The sequence below is a fragment of the Oncorhynchus tshawytscha genome, linkage group LG29, assembly GCF_018296145.1.
Source record: "Oncorhynchus tshawytscha isolate Ot180627B linkage group LG29, Otsh_v2.0, whole genome shotgun sequence".
In the NCBI taxonomy this organism is placed as follows: Eukaryota; Metazoa; Chordata; class Actinopteri; order Salmoniformes; family Salmonidae; genus Oncorhynchus; species Oncorhynchus tshawytscha.
The window spans coordinates 16,672,826-16,688,249 of record NC_056457.1 but is presented as its reverse complement, the minus strand read 5'-3'; the positions used below and the strand labels follow the sequence as shown (position 1 = coordinate 16,688,249).

General features: G+C 41.8%; 1 protein-coding gene across 2 annotated transcripts in view; it reads right to left on the bottom strand.

Moving 5' to 3' along the window:
- Nucleotides 1-14,343, bottom strand: part of LOC112227838 (vesicular, overexpressed in cancer, prosurvival protein 1-like) — a 77,745-nt gene extending 63,402 nt beyond the window's left edge. The window contains exons 1-2 of one of the 2 annotated variants that reach the window (XM_024392780.2): nucleotides 13,937-14,343; nucleotides 13,742-13,818 (exon numbers count right to left, since the gene is read on the bottom strand). In XM_024392780.2, coding sequence (XP_024248548.1) covers nucleotides 13,742-13,792 — 51 coding nt within the window. In that variant the 5' untranslated portion in view covers nucleotides 13,793-13,818; nucleotides 13,937-14,343. Of the gene's footprint in view, nucleotides 1-13,741 lie in introns of both variants that reach the window. The other variant, XM_024392779.2, reaches the window with a different exon arrangement.
- Nucleotides 14,344-15,424: the final 1,081 nt, after the last annotated feature.

Genomic DNA, 15,424 nt, shown 5'->3' with positions numbered 1-15,424 from the left:
CTTTCTCAAAGAGCTCTGGATAAGTTTATTTTTTTCTCCCTGTGCTTCCTACCAGCGTTTTTTCCCCCTCCATGTACATATGCTGCTCTTCCTTCAGAAAACTATGCATCACAACTTCATTCATTTGTACAATTTATTTGGTTATCTTGCTTGTAAATGTCCTCACTCACTGAAAATGACTTTCGGTGGCGTCTAGCGATACTTGTATAACTTGATGAGCTGTTAACATTTAGCTAACAGCGTCTGTGATTTCGCTATTAGTTTGTACTAATTCTGTTAGCATATCTTGCGTTTTTAGTGTGCTATGCTTGTAATACCGTACATTTCCGGGATCAGAGAAGGATGGTAAGACAATATGAAAATCTGGATACCGCCCATGCCTATTGGAGACACTATATAAGGCCTTCCTTCTAAACTTAATCTGCAGTTATTTCAGGCTTCTTCCATGCTTTCAATAACCTCCATTCTCTGTCAACCTAGTGCTAGACGAATCAGCATATGCTCTGGGCTTCACCATTTAAGATATGATGTTCTCGGTCTAATTGGATAAGAATTCGAGACGGCCTTACGATAAAGAGCATACCAACAAACCCATTTCAGAGCAGCCGTCTGCCTGCATCCCATTCCGCGTTTCGTTCATCTGGGCAGGACTCTCATTTAATAATCAATACGCCTTCCGGCTACACTACGCAGCTGCCGCCAACTGCCCTCTATCAAAATGCAGACCGAAGCCCGTCATTGTAAGATGAGGAAATAGAAAAAAAGATGATGGAAAGGAGAGCGAGAAGGGAATATGTCCTAGACTAAACTGTGAGTCTGTTATGTTATGCACAAGGCCAGGCGTAGCCTCAAATGCTTTATGTGCAAGTAATGTTTTTCATTAAAAAATGAGACACTGAAGCTTCTAAAGATAAATGAAACAGCTTAGCTCACATTTGAAAACATGTTGGTTATTCATGCAGTACTGTAACTGGGATGCTTTTCAGTGTCAAGATGATATGTTTGCCCATGAGCAAATGAACACATGTTATCCCTGTATGTTAACCCATGCAAATAGTGTTGCTGTTTTGAATTATACATACATACTGGTTCTTTCCTACACAGCCGTGGCTTTGTGCAACACACAATGCCGTCCTCCGCCGAAGCCTCAGGAAAGGTTTGCAGCTGTGTCCTTGAAAAGGGAGTCTTTGATTTGAATAATTATGTGTTGTCATAGTCATTTATATGATACCACCTTGTCAAGGACATGTTGCAAAGCTGTTCACTCTGCCTTTCCGTAATTCTCCTTGACTTTCACAGATTTGGCAAGCTCTGTGTGTTGTCTAAATAAAACAAATGGATGCCCCTTATTTGCTCTTCCGTGTAACTTTGAGTAAGCCCCCATCCACTGTATAATAATATAATTCATATAAAAGGCTATAAAATGGGTATCATGTGGGTATACCTGGGCTGCATCTCAATAGTCTAATGCGGCTTGCACAGAATTGGCACCCATGCCCTACTGCTCTCACCTGCCCAGTCCTGGAAAAAGATGAGGAGAGGCGCCACTTTAGTTCAGACTATTGAGATGCATCCACAGACAAAGCTCATTGAGGTGAGAGATGAAGTAAACAAGACAATGAAGCCTGGTCTGTCTTCTGAGATATGTGGTTGAAACAAAAACCCACTTCCACAGCAGCTTCATTAGAGAAGTGAAAAGGGGCGCCGACCGGCGGGTTGGGGAAAGGTCATGGGCACGTAATTAACAGTTCCCATCAGTGGAGACCTTTTCTGCCGCACCACGCCAGTCGCACACCAGCCATGAGGGGCAGGTTGGGGTGATATTTTCTCCCCAGGAATCCCTTTTGTGCCATGGGCCCAAAAAAGGGAAGGGTTGGGGGGTGGTGTTTTCACACAATGCGTGCCCACTGAGGGCACAATGGATGGGGGTTCAACCCCTAAACATAACCTTAGTATGTTTCCTGGCTCTTGCGACCAGAGAAGGGGGACAGTCACGAGGGAGTTTGGGTCATACAGACTAGGGCCATACAATGGAGCATTTGTCAATGTGTTGGCTGTTGGGATGGACAATATGGGGACGCCCTGGCAGGGAAGCCCTGGCAGGAAGAGGGACGCCATGGTTGAGACAACCACCCAGCCTGTCTGTTTGTGGGACCAACTTACCCACATTGACACTGCCAACAGCAGGGTCCACAGCCATGTATTGTAGTATCAGGAACTGACAGACTCCAGATATCCAGGCCAGCCTCAGAGCAAACCAGAACAACTAGTCTCCCACCCCACTGACAAGCTTCATTAAAACAAGGGAGTTTACAAATGTATTCTCAGACCAGCAGAGCGACAGTTGAAGGGACAACTGAATGAGTGACCGCTATGCAACCGCAAACTGTGGCGTCCTGCTCAGATTTGTCCCAGATAGGCAGGACATTGGAAGGACATGTTGTTTTTTTGTTTTTTTAACTCCCTCTTTACAAATCAGCCTCAGACATTTTTAAACCATTTAACGTGACAGAATACTCCAGAGATTTTATTCACCCACAGTTTATGCAGGCCACCAGACAGCACCCCCCCATGTTGGCTGGTTTTATGTAAGGTAACAGTGGAGAAATCCACCACAGTGTATCACAAAAGGCAATTTACATCGAAACGGTATTGGATTACTAGATGATTTTAAACTCCTGCATTAATCCGACCTGTGTGTATTCATTACTCATGTCATGTTTCTGTAGCTGGGTTATAAAGCAGACAATGAAGGTGTATCCCTAATGGTAAGGCTTCTACTTAATCTATTAGATTATAATGGTCAACCTGATACTATACCGTGTGGCTCACAGTGAGCCTAACATAGTAGTGTAGTGTTTAGCTTGTGATAAGACACATTTTAAAATGCAGCCACGCATGACCTTGCATTGTTCTGAATACCATTTTCCCAGTTTTTGCACTTGGGGAACGACTATAAATATGTGATGGTTTAACATGTTTAGTTGAAAAACAGAATATGTATAGTTACATTAGCCTCTTCAAATAATTTTGAATTGCTCAATTTACTGCAGCACTGTTTGAGGAAGTATAACTTCAATGCCACAGAGGACAATTCTCATTAGAGGAAAACCAGACATTAACATGTTTAGCTGATTTGATATGAGAAAGGAAACAGATGAAACACACTTCCAGTCCAATGCTCCCCCGAACCCACCACCTCCCTCCCTTGCACAAGTGGCTCGATAATGTCAAACCACAGGGATGTCGATTCCATTAGTGAACACAAACAACCCCAGAAAGGATCATTGCACAGCGGCTATCCAGCGTGGCGGGTGTGCCGGGAGCTGACGCTAATCCCTCAAAATACTTTCTCCTCAGATTAGCTCGGCTAGCCCACCACGTAACCGCGTTTAGCCGGAAGCCTCTCTGTGTTTAGGCCTAAGACAAACTACTGAGGAGCCAGATGTAAAGCCCCACTTAAAGACTAAGTAAAGTAAAGCAGAAAAGGGCTGGACAAACGTTCATGTTTGAAGTTCAACAGGACAGTGGAATATGAAGGAGTATGGTTTGACAGAGACATTTTTTTTTATTCCAGTGTTTTAAATTCAAGGGGATTCTTGAAGCTGAATGGTGAATGCAAGAAAATAATGAGACTTGTGTTACATTTAAAATCCTTTGAAATATCCACACCTGTGTCTGTGTTTGAGTGTGACAGACTGAGAGAACCAGAGGGCGGTGGATGTTTGATCTCAGAAAGTCAGTCATTTCCCTAATACATTGTTAATACACAGTCTGATACAACAAAAACTGCAAGTAAGCACCACGAGTCCAGAATCATGTCATTGGGTGCACTTACCCTTGCAATACTAAAACTTTCAAAAAGGAGGTTCTCAAACATCACTACGCAAAAATAAAGGCAATACAATTTAGCAATTCAGCAAGCGGATCAGTTTAATTTAAGATCATTGATTGGATATTGAATGAAAACAGACAGATACATTGTTGATCATACGCAGGTTAAAATTCAATTGAACCAACTTCTCTGCTTTTAAAAAACAGCCTGTGGCATCAATGAGTCAGAAACATTAATTCCAGTGTCAAAATTTCTAAAGTAAAAAATGAAGACTGGTACTTGCCTACTACAAATATAGCCATAGCTCTGGCAGCAAATATCAAAACGTATCAGCAAGCATTCAGCAACGTACAAAGCTGGTTGCATAGTAACGTATCATCACCTGCCTGAATCTATTCTGTAGTTAGCCCCTCCATTAGCATATCAATTACTTTTCAAACTAGAGAAAGATATATTTTCCCCCTCGCTATATGTTTATTGAGTGATGATATTTCATTCACAAGCTACGTACAAAACCTGGTAGATGTGTTGTTTAACAGCATCGTGGGTACCCCCTACCATATCAAGAGCTGTTCCAGAAGACTGAAGCAGTGGCCAGACACCAGTCCCGCTTCAGAGTAATGGAGGACACTTGAGTCAGGTTGGTCACAGTTGATCTCGTCAAAATACTATCGGTCCTGGAATTCACCTTACCACCATTGATAATGTAATCAGTGCTGTGCATATATGTGCATCATGTCTGTTGTAAGGAGATGCCCCCTTCCACTGTGCCAATGGACTACTTTTGGGCCCGAGTGAGTAATGCCAACCAGTCAGTGCCATGCTGGCACGTGTCCCTTGTGAATTAGCATCTATGATTGGCTATGTTCCACTGTGTATTTACTGATGGCTTCCTTGACTGAATGGTGTCTGTCTTTCCTCTTTATGCCCCCCAGTGATATGCAGATGTGGCCAGGGATATAGATTGCAATGTCCATACTGTGAGATGCCTAAGACAGCGCTACAAGGAGACAGGACGGACAGCTGATCGACCTCAGTGGCAGACCACGTGTAACAACACCTGCACAGGATCGGTACATCCGAACATCACACCTGCGGGACAGGTACAGGATGGCAACAACTGCCCGAGTTACACCAGGAAAGAAAAATCCCTCCATCAGTGCTCTGACTGTCCACAATAGGCTGAGAGAGGCTGGACTGAGGGCTTGTAGGCCTGTTGTAAGGCAGGTCCTCACCACACATCACCGGTAACAACGTCGCCTATTGGCATCAGCCCATCGTCGCTGGACCAGACAGGACTGGCAAAAAATGCTCTTCACTGACGAGTCGCGGTTTTGTCTCAACAGGGGTGATGGTCGGATTCACGTTTATCGTCAAAGGAATGAGCGTTTCACAGAGGCCTGTACTCTGGAGCAGGATCGATTTGGAGGGGGAGGGTCCGTCATGGTCTGGGGCGGTGTGTCACAGCATCATCGGACTGAGCTTGTTGTCATTGCAGGCAATCTCAACGCTGTGCGTTACAGGGAGGACTGCCTCCTCCCTCATGTAGTACCCTTCCTGCAGGCTCATTCTGACATGACGCTCCAGCATGACAATGCCACCAGCCATACTGCTTGTTCTGTGCCTGATTTCCTGCAAGACAAGAATGTCAGTGTTCTGCCATGGCCAGCGAAGAGCCCAGATCTCAATCCCATTGAGCACGTCTGGGACCTGTTGGATCAGAGGGTGAGGGCTAGGGCCATTCCCGCAGAAATGTCTGGGAACATGCGGGTGCCTTGGTTAAAGAACGGGGTAACATCCCACAGCAAGAACTGGCAAATCTGGTGCAGTCCATGAGGAGATGCACTGCAGTTCTTAATGCAGCTGGTGGCCACACCAGATACTGTTACTTTTTATACACCCCCCCCTTTGTTCAAGGACACATTATTCCATTTCTGTTAGTGACATGTCTGTGGAACTTGTTCAGTTCGTCTCAGTTGTTGAATCTTGTTATGTTCATACAAATATTTACATGTTAAGTTTGCTGAAAATAAATGCAGTTGACAGCGAGAGGATGTTTCTTTTTTTGCGGAGTTTATAATATGACGCCCATCTAACCTGGACATCATATTGTGGCACTGACCCAAAGATGAAGACAGTGAATATGCACACTCACCGGGGATATGGCCTTTGTTCTCCACTGGTGCTAATAATATAGGCTACTGTTTGCTCAATTAAGTTAAGAATTGTGATCAAGACAGATTGGAGTCTTTTCATTTTCATCTCTTTACAGCAATAGCCATTTGTTTTCCACGATTTGTATTTTAAAATATTGTGATATGCCTGGCTGGTTCTCTCTGCTTTTCACTGACAGTTACAACTCAACAATTATCCATTTGGTATTTGCAGCATGTGCTGCCCAAATTGCGGACCCTTCCAATTGTAGGCTAAAACAGTCGTGAAAAACAACTCCGTTTTTTTAAGCCAATGATCCTCTGTGGCCAAATCATGCTTTCTGGTGTAGTATTTCTGTAGACAGGAGTAAGACAATTAGGCTATATAATTTTGTAGTCTGTGGTTGTGAGACCGGTTGGACATACTGCCAAATTCTCTATAATGATGGAGGCGGCTTATGGTAGAGAAATTCCTGCAGTTGATATGCCCCACCTGTCAGGTGGATGGATTAACTTGGCAATGGGGACATGTTCACTAACAGGGATGTGTACAAAATTGGAGAGTAAATTAAGTAAGTAAATTTTTTGTGCATATGGACAATTTCTGGGAAGTGTTATTTCAGCTCACGAAACATGGGATGAGGATGGGCTCGTGGTATTGGCTGGAATTGTTACTAAACACATGCAAACCATGTTTGGCTCCGTTTCATAAATTGCATTCCAGCCATTACAATGAGCCTGTCCTCCTATAGCTCCTCCCACCAGCCTCCTCTGATGTTGCGCTTATATTTTTGTTCAGTATAGATTGAAAGAAAGTCATTAGCCACTGGAGACAGCTGGAGTTGTACTCTACACACAACTTGTTTATATTTGCTAGGTAAGCTACTTTTTTTTCTCTCTGCTGGTGATCCTTCAACATTTTGGAAAACATTTAATGAACTGAAGTGTACAAATGTATCTTCTTCCCCGCTAAGCAACTTCCGTCTAAGTCATCTAAACTGAGAAGAGGGGATAAGTGATGCTCTTAAGCATCATTTTCTCTCGGGAGGCTTTTTATTTGGTTTAATTGAGCCTGGTCAGTTATTCGATTTCTCTTCTCTCTGCCAGCCTCTAGCTGACTCTACGGTTAACCTGTCAACTTCCAGTGAATCTGTTTTCATTTCAACAATTTACTGCCCGAAATGTACTAGATGCCTTGCTTAAGATTGATTGAAAATATATATATATTCTAGGGTTGATTTGCTTGAACCATTTTTGCTGCAACTCTGCCCCCCGATTTCTGAATCCCCAAGGTTTGGAAGGAAGGCCTGTGTGTTCCCCCTTCACAAAAGGTGGTGAACCTTGTGACCTAAATAATTAAAATCATCCCATTGATTGAGGGTGGCAATTAGCCTAGTGTTTAATAAGAGCGTTGGGCCAGTAACCGGCAGATCGCTGGTTTGTATCCCTGAGTTGACTAGGTGAAAAATCTTGATGTGCCCTTGATTAACCCTAATTGCTCCTGTAAGTCACTCTGGATAAGAGTGTCTGCTAAAATGTAAAATGATTGAGGATCTTATTACTGATGTTTGTTTTTTATGAGAGTTTTTCTTTCTGCTTGCATTTTGTATTTATATTTCAATGTTAGTATTTTTTGTAATCCAGGGCTCATCTGTAAAAAGAGACCTTGGTCTCAGGATAACTCCCTGAAAATAAAGGCTTCAATAAAAGTGTTGACATACTTTCTTCATAAGCATATCAATATGATATTTACAGCATAAAATGTTGTCTTTGTAACAAACACACATTGATTTTGTGGATAAATATGTACACTCAAGCTGGGCGATGTCTGGGCACTGTCCACATGTAGTCTACACCTTTTGTAGAAATATTAGCTAGTCGTTATGGGATTTGTCCCCTGGGAAAGATCTAACAGCGGACATCAGGAGACACCAAAATAGACAGTTATAGAATATTGTGTTGTAGTACAGCGATCTCCAGACTTGGCATTCAACTCACGGTTGACAACATTTCAATGATAACCTGCATTTACATAATGTGATGAAACGTTGAAATGAAGTTGCATGCTTCTTTCATAGCAAGATGTTTTAGAACTATAGTAGATGTCTTATAAAAACATATTTCAGCCACTGGCTCTTGCCATAACTGATTTAACAGAGAAATATCAGCAAGACAGCTGATATCTCCAAGCTATGCTCACTAGCTGCTGTCAGCTTGGCTAAACACAAGGTCAGCGTAGGCTTTAGCATACACAAAGAACTGAATTAGGTGACCATCTTAAGATGGCGAATCGTTCTCTCCATATTGCAGGATTCCCCAAACTGGTGGCCCTTTTTACCTAAAAGACTGTAAAAACACCAGGAAATCAGCTCGAAGGGATTTTAATTTCTACGTATAACAGAGACACTGATCGTATATACAAATGCAAGCAAGGAAGAGAAATGATTGTTTTATTCAAATATTGTGTGTGTTTGGGCATCTTGCTGTCAATAAATTATTGCACTACTGCCTTTGTGATTGAATGGCAAAATGCACACCCAAGAAACACCCACATCAAACCACACCCAAGACAACTCTCGTTTGCATTCAGTTATGTCCGATAGAACTTCTTAATGAGGATGAATGAAAAATAAGGCCAAAATCAGGAAGTGCACTCGCCCTTTAAAGGCATGCTAAATATAATTACAAAATAATTACGCTCAGACAGGCCGCATCCACTAAGCCTCGAAACAAACTTCTCATTAAATGGGTGACTGCACAGAGCAATGCCTGTCTAACACATATAGGGAGTATGGTGGCCTAAAAAGGTCAAACGATGGAGGACAAAAATATATTTTGTCACATACAACAGATAGGTGTGTTGTGTTACAGGGTCAGCCATAGTAGTATGGTGCTCCTGGAGCAAATTAGGGTGAAGTGCTTTGCTCAAGGGCACAGTGACACATTTTTCACCTTGTCAGCTCAGGTATTGGAGCCAGCAACCTGGCCCTACGCTCTAACTGCTAGGCTACCAAATCTTATACATCGAGACATGTACACTCGATTTCAGCTCAAATCAAAGTTCATTGGTCGCATACACAGATGTTATCGTAGGTGCAGCGAAATGCTTGTTTCTAGCTCCAACAATGCAGTAATACACACATCATCCAAAAAGTTTAAAACAAATAATATCAGAAAGAGCAACATTAGAGTCCGGAACAAACAAACAATATAAATGAATAATGGTATGTATAGACAGCATATGAATAGGAAAAGGTATGTACAGCAGTAGTTACATAGGATGAGCCATAACCAGAATACAGTATATACAGTGCATTTGTTAAGTATTCAGACCCCTTCCCTTTTTCAACATTTTGTTATGTTACAGCCTTATTCTAAAATGGATTACACCATATTTAAAATCGTATTTACATAAGTATTCAGACCCTTTGCTATGAGACTCGAAATTGAGCATCCTGTTTCGCTGAGATGTTTCTACAACTTGAATGGAGTCCACCTATTGTGAATTAAATTGTTTGGACATGATTTGGAAAGGCACACACACCTGTCTATATAAGGTTGACAGTTGACAGTGCTTGTCAGAGCAAAAACCAAGCCATGAGGTTGAAGAAATTGTCAATAGAACGCCGCGACAGGATTGTGTCAAGGCACAGATCTGGAGAAGGGTACCAAAACATTTCTACAGCATTGAAGGTCCCCAAGAACACAGTGGCCTCCATGATTTTTAAATGGAAGAAGTTTGGAACCACCAAGACTTCTTAGAGCTGGCCGCCAAGCCAAACTGAGCAGGGATGTGACCAAGAACTCGATGGTCGTTCGGAAAGAGCTCCAGAGTTCCTCTGTGGAGACGGGAGACCCTTCCAGAAGGACATCCATCTCTGCAGCATATTACCAATCAGGTCTTTATGGTAGAGAGGCCAGACAGAAGGCACTCCTCCAAAAAGGCTCCTAAAGGACTCTCAGACCATAAGAAACAAGATTCTCTGGTCTGAGAAAACCAAGATTGAACTCTTTGGCCTGAATGCCAAGCATCACATCTGGAGGAAACCTGGCACCATCCCTACGGTGAAGCATGGTGGTGGAAGCATCAAGCTGTGGGGATGTTTTCAGCGGCAGGGACTGGAAGACTAGTCAGGATGGAGGGAAAGAGGAACAGAGAAAGTACAGAGAGATCCTTGATGAAAACCTGCTCCAAGTCTCTGAATGTCCTTGAGTGGTCCAGCCAGAGCCCGGACTTGAACCCGATTGAACATCTCTGGAGAGATCTGAAAATAGCTGTGCAGCGACACTCCCCATCCAACCTGACAGAGCTTGAGGATATGCAGAGAAGAAATAGGAGAAACTACCCAAATACAGGTGTGCTAAGCTTGTAGCGTCATAGGGGCGGCAGGTAGCCTAGTGGTTAAACTAGTAACCGAAAGGATACAAGATCGAATCCCTGAGCTGACAAGGTAAAAAAATATATTTAAAAAAATCTGTCATTCTGCCCCTGAACAAGGCAGTTAACCCATTGTTCCTAGGCTGTCATTGAAAGTAAGAATGTGTTCTTATTAACTGACTTGCCTAGTTAAAAAAAGTTACAATTTAAATAAAAAAATACCCAAGAAGAATCGAGGCTACATTATAATCACTGCCAAAGGTGCTTCAACAAAGTATTGAGTCTGAATACTTACGTAAATGTGATTTCAGTTTTGTTTATCATTAATTTGCTAAATTTTCTAAAAAACTTTTTTTTGTCGTTGTTGGGTATTGTGTGTAGATTGATAAGGGGAAAAAACATTGAGTCAATCTTAGAATAAGGCTGTAATGCAATAAAATTTGGAAAAAGTCAGGGGGTCTGAATGCTTTCCGAATGCACTGTACATAGGAAGTGGGTAGAACAGTATGTAAACATTATTAAAGTGACCAGTGTTCAATGACAGTCTCTGAGGTGCAGGGTAGAGTACCTGGTGGTAGCCAGCTATTAACAGTGACTAAGGTTCAGGCCAGGGTACTGGGAGGAGGCCGGCTATTGGTGACTGTTTAACAGTCTAATGTCCTGGAGATAGAAGCTGAGTTAATGCAGTGCATTAACGAAGGTTCACAAAACATAAACATAACAGCATCTTACACAAAGAGGAGCCCATAGGCAGTCTATCTATACTACAGCTCTTATCCAGCCCTCTCCCAGTTACAGAGCTGCCAGCTAAGCACAAATGGAAGAGAGAGAGAAAGCGTGAAGAGAGAAGAGAGAAAGGGAGGTTAATGCAATCGTTGGCAAGCTGCACCCCGGGTGGACGGTGAATCCTGGCCTCCCAGCATGGCAAGGCAGACTCTGTACTCACAGGGTCACTGAACCGCAATCCATACATTAAACCTCCATCTCCACAGAACCATACATTAAACCTCCATCTCCAAAGAAGCTTCTGGTCACATAACTGATGGAGAGCCTTCCGCTGCCAGCGAGCCGGCCCTTGGCCGGATGAGGACATGACACTTTACATTATAACCAGTCTCCCTCGCTGTCAAAAGGTGGCTATGTATAACAGGGTTGGTTTAGTTTCCACTTGACACTGCAGAAGGATGGTTTATGTATTCCTATTGGTTGGTTGAATTTACACTGAACAAAAATATAAAACGCAACGTGTGTTGGTCCCATATTTCATGAGCTGAAATAAATCCCCAAAATGTTTGATATGCACAAAAAATGTATTCCTCTCAAATGTTGTGCACAAATTTGTTTACATCCCCATTAGTGAGCATTTCTCTTTTGCCAAGATAATCCATCCACCTGAGATGTGTGGGATATCATGATTAAACAGCATAATCATTACACCGGTGCACCTTGTGCTACAGACAATAAAAGGCCACTAGTTAGTTTTAAGTGCATGATCTGTGTAGTAATATTATTCGTATCTAAGTTCCACTTGCATTGCTAGTTACAGCCTAATGTTTGCTAGCTAGCTAACATTGAACCTAGCTAGTTGGCTAGCTTTAGCTACCAGCAAATTCATACAGGGTAGTAACGTTATGAGTTGGGATTATGATTCATCGTTTAGCTAGCTACATTTCTAAACAAAAGACTCCACTATGCAAGTAAACATTTCACTTATTTTCTGTATTAAAGAATACAAATTAAAGACGTTTTCAGCTATATGATATGGTTGTCAGCTATATGATATGGTTATTATTTGAACTAGCTAGCCAGCTAACTTAACATTAGCTAGCTTGCTAACAAGCTAGAAACAAACCAAAACATTGTTTACAAAGTTACTTTTAGTTGCCTGGTTTGCTAGATTGACATTTACAAAATTCATTTTTAAACAGATGGGTTTAGTGATGTTAGAATACACCATTTGTACTATTTTGGACTACCAGGCTGTCGATGCCATGCAGCCTATCATTTGTGTGTTAAAACTTTTTCATAACAACAACGACAAGCTTGATGTCGGACGACAATAGAATGTCATAATGTCACTGCTACACTGCAAATAAACCAGTCTTTAGTCTTGAAATCTTTGGTTGTTTAGTACACTACCATACTCTCTCTGTTTAGCACATGGCCTCACATGTGAATCCTTAAAGAGATGGGTGGGGCTAAGGCTTAAGAGGGTGTGAACGATGCTGAATGGGTGTAGACAAAGAGGGTGTACCAAAACAGGGGGGCCATTTTCTCAAAAGTGGAGTTACAAGTCTATTAACTTTCAAAGCAGAATTACTTTCCCATTGTTCCTCAACTGTAGTGTAATTTCTAGCTCTAAATCTCTAATTTTATCCAATGTAAGAAAAAACACAATTTAAAATGTTGATAAATAAGACCGAATCGAGCCGGTCGGTCACATGTGTATGGTACCTGAGATATTGGGGCATCCTAGGATGTGCTTTTCTATGTTATTGCTGTAAGAGTGAGTTGGCTAGCATGCTCCAATTGTAATGGTCACATTAACTGAATTAGCAGGGAGCTATTTCCATGCTAACAGACAAATCACGAATCTACAGCAATCAACATACTGTTGTCCGGCACATGTATTGCGTTTCCTTTTGTCTATCGTCAGGTACCTACCTGCATTTATTATATTTTGTACTATGTTTGTCTTTGATTACAAAATACCCAGTCTGACATTGACATGCAAGCGATGAATCACGACTCTACAGACATCAACATACGGTTGTCCTGCACATCTAATGTGCTACCTAGTGTCTATCGTAAGAATAAACACCAATCAACTGGGATCGCTGGCTGGACAGTCCTGTCATTAAAAAAAAAAACTATGCAAGAGAGTTACAAAGTACGATTAAATCTGTTACACTGTTGACTTCTCTGGACAGCTATTACATATGCCCAAGAAAATAATCTGATCTGCCTTTCCAACCATGCACCCAGATATTTCACTATTACTAGTTAAGCAGACAACTTCTGGATCTTCTTCATGAGCAAGCAAAGCCTAGTAATTGCAGCCTAGGCCAGAATTTATGCATTTGCTCTCACTTTATTAAATCAAATAAGTAGTAGCTTTTCAGTGGTAATCATGTATTTCTTATCCACGATTTTACACTTTTTGGGACGTTGGACAAAAAGACAAAGGATATCCAAATTATACTGTAGCCTACAGTGCATGTCATCTGAGGAAGGGGGGCAAAAAAACACCATATTCACCAAAAATGATATAAATGACCATTAAAATAATAATCTTAGCCAAATGTAGAGCGTTATCCCATAAAACGCCCGTTTGACAACATCGGCTTTTCTATTACCAACTAAAGGACTGCTCACCTCTAAAAATATCCAAAACGTCAGGACTATCCAAGGGAGTAGATTCTTCATCACTACTTGCCGAATTATAAACTCCGCTTTTTGAAAGGAAAGATGGAAGAAGAAAAAAAGTCCTTATCACAATGTCGATTTCATATAGCGCTACAAAACGTTGAGCAGCTTCCGTAATCACACAAAGCAAAGCATTCGACCTACAAGCCTTCGAGTAGCCCCGCTGTCAATGCGGGATAGGATTAGGGAGCAGTGACAGCCCAATGTCGGCTTGAGTCCCTGTTAGGTCAGTGGCATTGTTTCCGCGACTAGATAACCTCAAAGAAAATGCATGAGAAGTGCTTCTTTTGAAGCAAAACTGCCCCAAAGAAAGATAATATTAGCGGTAGGAACAACTAATCCACTCCCCTTTTCGCTGAATAAATGCCCGAAGATTCTGCTAAGGTGACTCAAATAAGGTGAATCAAAAGGTTGCCTGTTGGGAAATTAGAATACTAATTAAATACGATATCTACTGTTGCCTAGTCCTAAAATTTGATATATACAATATGGTAACTAATATGAATAATCAGATTATCTGACATCTCTTGGAAGTGCAGTAGCCTAGTATAGTAGAGAGATCCTACAGTCTATTTTAGGTTTACAATGCAACCAGGACTGTCAAAGGAGGAGGGAGGGGGGCACAGCACTGTATCATACATTGTCCCAAAAGGACTAATGCAGTAAAAACCACACAAGAATCCAATCCAAAGTGACCAGAGTGCTTGTCTTTACGATCCTATGTGATTATTATGATGAATATACACTGAGTATACAAAACATTAACAACAATGGCTCTTTCCATGACATAGACTGACCAGGTGAATCCAGATGAAAGCTATGATCCCTTATATATGCCACTTGTTAAATCCACTTTAAGGGAAGGAGACAGGTTAAAGAAGGATTTTTAAGCCTTGAGACATGGACTGTGTATGTATGGCACAACAAAACATTGAAGTGCCTTTGAACAGGGTATGGTAGTAGGTGCAAGGCGCACCGGTTTGTGTCAAGAACTGCCACGCTGCGTTTTTCCACGCTCAACAGTTTCCCGTGTGTATCAAGAATGGTCCACCACCCAAATGACATACAGACAACTTGACACAACTGTGGGAAGCATTGGAGTCAACATGGGCCAGCATCCCTGTGGAACGCTTGACACCTTGTAGAGACCATGCCCTGATGAATTGGGTGTACAAACACTTGTTTTAACTCCCCTCCATCTAGATTTACATGGTCATTTCATTTTCCAGAGTTTATTTTGCTAGTAGTTGAACAGTTGCAAGTAGACTACTTACAATGGGTACACTGTAGCCTACCTACTTATAGTTTTAGTGGCACTTTATATAAAAGGGACCATTCTTCTGTTCTGTTCTACGGTTGCAGAATAAGAACAAAATACTTATTTCTTGTCTCTCACATACAGGCACAGTCTAGCAACCTGAAAGTAAAAATAGTTTTCAAAAGAGAGAAAAAAAGACAGGTGAAAGCAGAGGTTTGTTTTCTCCCCCTGGTGTATTCACCAATGTCCGTTGTCATGGAAGCAGTGTTCAACTAAAACAAAAGAAAAGAGAGTGGCAATGATGCTGTTTCACAACACACCTCGTGTTTAATTGGCCTGTCTTTGTAATGACTGAGGATCATTGGCTGTGATAA